At 43.5% G+C, this 8,660-nt stretch overlaps 1 protein-coding gene across 3 annotated transcripts in view; it reads right to left on the bottom strand.

Moving 5' to 3' along the window:
- Positions 1-432: 432 nt before the first annotated feature.
- Positions 433-8,660, bottom strand: part of LOC119362701 — a 12,058-nt gene continuing 3,830 nt past the window's right edge. Inside the window, exons 2-3 of one of the 3 annotated variants that reach the window (XM_037627941.1) lie at positions 3,983-7,985; positions 3,030-3,718 (exon numbers count right to left, since the gene is read on the bottom strand). In XM_037627941.1, coding sequence (XP_037483838.1) covers positions 3,299-3,718; positions 3,983-4,963 — 1,401 coding nt within the window. In that variant the 5' untranslated portion in view covers positions 4,964-7,985 and the 3' untranslated portion in view covers positions 3,030-3,298. Of the gene's footprint in view, positions 694-3,029; positions 3,719-3,982; positions 7,986-8,660 lie in introns of those variants that run through there. The other 2 variants (XM_037627942.1, XM_037627943.1) reach the window with 2 other exon arrangements.

Here is an 8,660-nt window from a genome sequence, read left to right on the forward strand (position 1 = left end):
ATATAGGGGGGAAAAATTCCCAACACGCATGACTCTAGGTGCTTCATTCTCGCTGATTTTTTTCGAAGCGGCGGCGGCACCGATGAGCCGGGGCCGCGGCGCGCGACTGGCCTCTCTGGCGGGGATACGAATCTCTGGGCCGTGTGGAAGTCGCCCAGCTTTGAACCTTTTCTGATCTGACAGGTGCACTCTCGCCTTCTCGCCTTTGATTAATCCCTTTTATCTCCGGCCTGAAGCCGAGGCCGAGTGCCGCCGGAGCACCGGGCTCTGACAATCCTGGAATTGCATTGTACACATACATCGTTTCAGTTCGTGGTTGTATGAGATAGGTTTTTTTTTAGAAAAGGGGTGGTCCCGGCCTCTGCATCAGCATGATGCATACGGCCATTTTATTAATAAAAAGGTTCAACAAGGTCTCAATGTCTCCGCAATTATAGAAAAAAAGACAAAGGCTCACACAGAACTAAAAGGCTAGATACACAAACTAGCCAAAAGAGATAAACCACAACCGGTTGGCTCAAAAAGATAGGGAAACTAATTGCCTATCCTATTACATGACCGCCATCCAAACCGGTTGAAGATATCCCGAGCTACCGTCTCCCAGCGGGTAGATCCAGTAACCAAACGCTCCCTGGCCTCCGTCGGAGTGAGTAGCGACCAGGAACGGATCAGCACCGTAGCACCGAAGATAACCTGCAAAAAATGAATGTTTGTTGTTCTGTTAAAGACCAAATCATTTCTGCAATTCCAGAGCGCCCACACTAAGGCGCACACTCCCACACGAATATGTCTTGCTAACCCGGGCTCTACCCTATTTAGCCATGTTCCAAATAACATGTTGACCGAATTCGGTGGAGAAATATTGAAAGCAATATGTATAGTCCTCCATAAAATTCTAGCTAGTGGGCAATCAAGAAAAAGATGTTTAATTGTTTCATCCCGATCACAGAAACTACACCTAGTAGGCCCTGTCCAATTACGCTTTGTCAAATTGTCCTTGGTTAAAATGACTTGTTTGTGTAGAAACCACATAAACACTTTGATCTTCAAAGGAACTTTGACATCCCACACATGCTTGGAGCTAGGAATTGAGCTCGAATTGATGACATCAATATAAATTGATTTAACTGTAAATTCCCCCGACCTAGTGAGATTCCAGCGTAATTTATCGGGTTGTTGTGAAAGTTGGACATTCATCAGTCTCCTAACTAGATGTAGCCAATCTTCCCAACGATTACCCACTAACGACCTTCTAAACTGAATATTAAGGGGGATTGAATGGAACACCGTTGCAACGAAAGCCTCACGTCATTGAACAATACGATATAACGACGGGTATTGGATTGCAAGGGGCGCCCCTCCGAGCCAAGTATCCTTCCAGAATCTCGTACTGGCACCATCACCAACAATAAACTTTGTCCTCTGAAACAATGAAAGCTTAACTTTCATAATCCCTTTCCAAAAGGGTGAATCGGTCGGTCTTACTGTGACCTGAGACAATGTTTTGGTTTGAAGATACTTATTACGAAGGATTTGTGCCCAAGTGGCGTCAGTTCCGCTAGATAACTTCCACAACCACTTACTGAGAAGGCATCTGTTCTTAACTTCAAGATTCTCTATCCCGAGACCCCCTTGGTCTTTCGGTCTACAGATGATATCCCACTTTGCTAAACGGTATTTTCTTTTTAGTTCATCACCCTGCCAGAAGAAACGCGATCGATAGAAGTCCAGTCTTTTTCTCACACCAACTGGGACTTTGAAAAAAGACAAAAGAAACATAGGCATACTCGTGAGAACCGAATTAATAAGAATTAAACGGCCTCCATATGACATGAGCTTACCCTTCCAGCAACTCAGTTTGTTTTCGAATCGATCCTCAGTACACTTCCATTCGCTGTTCGTAAGCCTACATGGTGGATTGGAATTCCTAAGTATGTGAATGGCAACTCCCCCAAACCACACCCAAACAATTGTTTGTAGGCCTCTTGTTCCTCATTGGCTCTACCAAAACAGAACAATTCGCTTTTGTGGAAATTAATTTTGAGCCCACTCAATTGTTCAAACAAACATAACAGCAACTTCATATTTCTCGCTTTTACCAAGTCATGCTCCATAAAGATGATAGTATCATCTGCGTACTGAAGAATGGAAATTCCTCCATCAACTAAATGAGGCACCAAGCCTCCCACTTGGCCAGCCTCCTTGGCTCTTCCTATCAAAATTGCCAACATGTCCACAACAATGTTGAACAAAATAGGGGACATCGGATCCCCTTGCCGTAGACCCTTGTGTGTCTGGAAGTAATGACCTATGTCGTCATTCACTTTAATTCCAACACTCCCCTTTTGCGTATAAGATTCAACCTGGCGTCTCCAGACCTCGTCGAAACCTTTCATACGCAAGGCCTGTTGTAGGAAAGGCCACTTAACTTTATCGTACGCCTTCTCGAAATCCACTTTAAAGATAACTCCATCGAGTTTCTTCGAATGGATTTCATGGAGCGTTTCATGCAAGACCACCACCCCCTCCAGGATGTTTCTATCCGGCATGAAAGCTGTCTGAGACTGCTGCACCACAGAATGCGCAATCTGTGTGAGCCTATTGGTCCCAACCTTGATAAAAAATTTTGAAACTAACATTCAGTAGACATATAGGCCTGAACTGCTCAATCCTCAGAGCATCTGTCTTCTTAGGAAGCAGTGTTATTGTTCAGTTAATGGTGAACCAAATAAAATTAAATATATTGTTCAGTTACGATCTACTAGTGTCATAATGTAAGACGTTTTTTTACACTACACTAGTGTCAAAAAACGTCTTACACTACGGGACAGATGGAGTAGGAAATTAGCAGGACAAACTCAACGAGTGTTTAGGATCTTGACTGAAGTGGTTGACTCGTGAGTACTTAATGACCACCCCATTTACTAGTGTTAAACAGCATCCAATGTAAGCCTTATAAAATCTAAAACACCGAGTTGGTGTTGAAGCCTCACACCCTCACAAATGTGCAACTAACATGACACTTCAAATTGAATTACAAAAAAGATTCATCATTTTTCATATATCCATGGTCTTAACATTCATTATTTAAGTTGCCATCATCATGATACATATATTGTAACTTGTTATACACAAATTAACTGCTTAATATCAATTCTAGTTTCCTGGGATCTCCTTGGTGTAACTCGCTATTGTGGTGAGCAAATTGAGTCTACAAGTCCCAGTATATACTATTAGTAGGAGTACAATATCTTCTAAACACATATTCAGGTGACACTTCACTGCCGATGCCTTGTAGCTACTCACGGTCCATCAGTTCTTTTGCTCTAGCCACAAGTGTGGATAGAGGTATGCTGTGCTCCATGAGTCCTGCATCACCTGAGAAGAACCTGTAGTTTCCAGCCCTTGAAGGTGTACGCTCTACCACTAGTAGTGCTTCCATCATCCCACAGTTCTTGAAACAGCTAGCATAGACCGTATTGGATTCCATCATGTATATGGCATGTTCAACTATCGCCCTCCTGATGCTGGGACAGTGAGCAGTGGGTATCATATTTGAGTAAAGTGCATCGACAAGCCTCTTTATAAATGTCTCCTTAATCTGACCATGCTCTAGTTCTCGCGCAAAATCGTCTGGAGTGGCATTACATATTTGTGAACTAAGATCAACAAGGACCTCCAGTTCTTTCCCTTCTGCATCCATTATTCCTTCCAGTACCTATAGTGGGGAAAAAAAAGATAAGCTGTGTAAGCCATGATTAAACTTGAGTAGTATTCACAACTTTCTGTTTAAGTGGTTGATGTTAAACGTCCATTTATTTAGCTCTGTCGTGTATAGCAATTATAACTGTTGAAGTTTATGGTGTTTCCATAGTATTATCTTAAATGTATGGGAAGGAAAAGGCTGCAGTAACATGACAAATATTAATTTACAATATCCTCCTCTAATATTGCACATTTAGATTCTATTAGTAGGGCTCACCTCTCTCACAATGTAGGAGATTTCCTTCAGGTCAGAGTTGCGAAGCACTGGTCGAGCATGCACACACATATTCCGCAACAAGATTGATGCTACGTACCTGTACCTGTCACTATGGATCATAAGTGTGAGTTCCTTGATGAATACGTACCCTGGTTCTGCTAACATAACGGAACAGTTATTCGCACTCTCCATTGCCAATACTGCCAGCGCTTGTCCTGATTTCATTCGTAGCCGCTGACCTGAATCCGTACTTGAGAGTGCATCTTGGCTGAGAAATGCATGCATCAACCTGCTAATGATCACTCGGATTTGTCCAATCTCCTCCTTTGTATTTCCCTCCATGGCCAGATTTCTAAGGAGTTCTGATGTGAGCTCCATAAGTTCTTGGCTACTCCCACTGTCATCCAAGATATCTGCAAGATGGCCCAAAAGGAAGGGATGTTCTGAAATCTTCTGACGCATAATTACACCAAATTCCCCTTTAGTACTTGAAAATCTTGTCAGCAGCTCCAGTGATGAACCTTTCAGCAGTGCCTGCTGTGTCTCATTAATATTAGTCATTTCAGTTATGCTGCTTGTGAACTCTATGATCTTTGAGATGAGGCCAGTTGCTCTGCTGATTTCTATACAGTTCTCAAGATCAAAGCTAGCAAGGCTATCAAGAATTAACATGCCCAACAAAGGTAGGAGATCTTGATCTGTTGATGGCTCCTCCTCTGGAACAGACCAACGTTTTGTGATCCGCTTCCAGCATCGGAGTACATGGGAGTTTTGTTCATCCATGTTAGTTGGCTCCTTCCTTGGAATCAAACAGTATATTGACAACTCTTTCAACCTTTTAAGCATCGGGGAGGTCTGTCCATTCCTTCTAACTTGTTGAATCGGACTATACTGTTTTGTCTTGGGGCTGCCAATGTCCAGAAGAGGATCCTTTAATTTCTGCCGGTGAGCAGTGTCCAGAAGTGAGGCTATGAGCTGCATTGCCCCAGGGATAGGGACAATGTAGAGGTTATCAGCGAGCTTGGCTGTGACCTTTGCAGCAAATAATCTAATATCTTTATCCCCTTCACTCGTTCAACCCAACATGCTGATCAAGCAGGTCATTGTCTTTATGGAAGTGGTGAGTTCCGATATGGCTTTGGTCTTCAAGGGATCCTTTTCAAGAAAGGTTAGCAGCATCTTAAGCCCATAGAGTCGCTTCTTGGGTGAGCCTGAATTTAAAGAATCCACAGCAAATGTGATGAGGCTAGTCTTCTCTGGAGCAAGCACAGCCCCTTTCATGCATTTGTCGAAGACATATGCATAGTATAAATTGACATATTCCAGTCCTTGGGGACCTCTAAATCCAGCATGAAGGGTGAGGGACCACCGTAGGATGAATGAGAAGATCTCAAGGATGCCACCAACAATATAGAGTATTCCCTGGCCAAGCACCATCATATAAAAGATTAAATGGGATGGCACAAGATTTGTCTGGTCGGCATTTTCATGATCATCATGTGAGTATTGCCTTATAACTATAAGGCCCCACAGTGCCAGCCCAATGCGCACTACTGCTGCAGGAATCTGGAGGTTGCCAAATGACGCTATCATTAGACCAAATATGTCTAACATGATCATCGCCCCTCTTACATCGCCATGGGAAGTGACGATGGGCAATACCATTGCAGCCAACATGCACAAGTTCATAATAACTCGACGCCAAAATACTATTTTGTTGCCAAGAGTGCAGTCTACTAGTTTGACTATTCTTGGGAACTGCAGCCTGCTGACTGTGAGTAGAAGCACGACCACAGATAGTATCAGGTACACTGTCAGCTCGGTATAAGGGGGTGATTGAACTCACATGTCCGGGCAGCAGCGACGTCGTCGTCGTCGCATTCTTTCTTGAACGTGTTGCTCGGTACGCGGCGCTTTAGAGTGCTAGAAGCACAATGGTACTTCTCCATAGGGTGCAGCGGTTGCCGGCCATCTTTGTTTCGTCGATCTGCCGTTGCGGCGTTTGTTTCTCTTTCGTTTTCTCTCTTTTTCTTTTGGGCTTGTTTGTGTTGTGGCCCCAGCGAGCTCGTTTTATCGGATGGTTGCTTTATAATATAAAGCGGTGAGAAACCCTTTATCGTCAAATGGGTTGCGTGTGGCAACTGGTGCTCTTTCTTTTTCTAGATGTACTTAAAAAAACTGTGAATGTGCAGCTTATGACGCATTTTGTGGCCTTCATCAAGCCTAACCAAGCCAACAAGGGAAGAAAATAGGTTGTTTGGTTGGTTGGGCTGCATCAAAATGTTGCATAGCATAGTACTTAAAGCACCCCCAGCGAGGCTCGCTGTGATTCGGTCGTTCCATGTGAGCCAGGCCTGCTGGGATTCGGCCGTTTCCAGTGAGCCAGGCTCGAGCAATACAGGCGAGGGGAACGCATCGCGGATTGACAATGATGACCGGGTAAGTGGCACTCCTGCTCTGGCCATCGGCCTTCCATTGTACCTCCGGTGCGGATTGACAATGACGACCAGGTAAGTGGCACTCCTGCTCCGGTCATCGGCTAATGGCGGCTGCGATTCGAGTCCTACTCTTCTCCGACGTGTTCTGCCCCTCCTTCGAGATGCTCCGATAGAGTCTGTGAGTTCAATCACCCCCTTATATGTACTCGTTCTAGTTAGACCTGTGAGCATGTGGTAGGGTTAGATCTGTGACCATGTTGTATATATAGTCAATCTGTGTGAATGTGATGTTCTGGTAGCTAGTGGTGATGGATTTGAAGCATGCTAGGAATTGTTTCCATGTCAGCAAGGTTTGATGGCTAGCGGTGATGGATTGGTACTACACTTGATGTGCGGTAGTGTGCTAGTTTGTTGAACTCCTTGCTATGATTTGAGATGATGTGTTGAACTAGATCATCCGCTTGTATGTGTAGTAGTGCTTGTTCATACTGTCCATATGTAGTGTTCGTTCATACTGTCCATGTTTAGTTCTAGTTCCTACTATCAATGTGTAGTATTGCTCCACTCTTGTTGATGCTTACACTTATAGGACATGAGCATGCAAGACTTTAGTCAGGTCCTTGTCTTGTCCCAGTGCCAGTTTTCGGTGTCCTATATCGAGGACTCTCGGCCTCCCATCGACCAGATGCCTCCTGATTTAGATGTTTTCGAGGTGTCTCCTATGGTTCCACCATTTGTGGCTACATCATTTGTGCTGGTCAGCCCAATGATGCAGCTTATGTTGCTACTCAAAAGGTAGCCGCAAAGAAAAAGAAGGAGGGCAGGGGAAACTCCATGAAATGGCAGTCGTTCCTGTCGACATTCGTGCTTAACAAGATGTGTGAAATCATACCCAATGGGGTGAAGACTGACAAGGGCTTCAAGGAGGTGCACTTGAACGTTGTTGCAAAGGAGGTATTCGAGTTTTGTGGGCAGGAAGTCACCTCGCCTCAGGTCTACAACCACCTTAGGAAGTGGAGAGCGAGGTGGATTATAGTGCCCAAGCCTTAGAGACCTCAGCGGTGCTTCATGGGATCAGGAGACCTGCTCGATCCTTTTGGGGGCAGAGCACTATCAAGGCCACACCGCGGTTAGCTCACGAACCACCTATTTAAACCTATGTACCATGCCAATCGCAAGTAACCTCGCTGTTGTCCAACTAACCATGCAGCTGTATTTCTTTCATACGCTCACCCCAAGGACACAGAGTTCCTCAACACACCCACCCAGAACTACCACAGAGGTTTTACTGTTCATGGAAAGCATGCGATAAACAAGGGGCGGGTTACAAAACAGCTGCCACAAAGGGTTTATGAGTAGGCAGACGACGGAGAATGCTTACTCCAAGGCCATGCTCAAGCAGGTATGCAGTGTTGAAGTTGGCAAGTGGGATCGACAGTTTGGGCTACTTCATCATCATCATCCAGTTCGTTGTGATTGCAGTGTTGTTTTTATTGGTGTGATCTTGTATAAGGTGTAGCTGGTAAGCTCACCACATAGGGTACAAGGTAACCAGACCTCAATGCCTGTATGCAATAAAACAACATGCAGTAGTATGAGACCAACCAATGCGAGCAACCAAACACAATGCATAGAGTCGTTGTTACGATACAGGGAAGTAGTATACATGCAACCAATTAACATACAGATGTTAGTTTTTTGCCTGCATTAGCTCAACCGGGCCTAACCGGGACAAATATGCAAAGTGGAAAAAAAAATTATGTGAGTAACCAAATGTGCCAATAGTATATGTCGTTGAAACTCTGGTATAAGGTGATAGGATATATATACTAGTCTTAAAAACATGAATTGTATTTTTTTTACCTGGGTCATCCAAAATAATTTATACAATTCACAATATTTTCATGTAATGGTTGTGGAAAGAAATGAATCATCATCTCCCAATTATATTTAATGTCTTGTAGTTACTCAATTTAAAATTAAGATATCTCAGAATAGTTTTTTTTCATTTAGATATTTTTACTGGCATTTTGTCCTTGTTATCAAACAATACAATGTAGTCCAAAATTTTGAAACAACGTTTCTTCTTTTAGATGAAATTATAAAATTATCTATACATGTATTTATAGGCTTCAAATTTGATGTGCTTGTATTATGCTTGATTTAGTATATACTCCCTCAGTTCCAAAAATGTAGGGAGTATGTAATTATAAAATTCGTAAGTAGTGTGCATGATTACA

The sequence above is a fragment of the Triticum dicoccoides genome, chromosome 2B (assembly GCF_002162155.2).
Source record: "Triticum dicoccoides isolate Atlit2015 ecotype Zavitan chromosome 2B, WEW_v2.0, whole genome shotgun sequence".
Lineage (NCBI taxonomy): Eukaryota > Viridiplantae > Streptophyta > Magnoliopsida > Poales > Poaceae > Triticum > Triticum dicoccoides.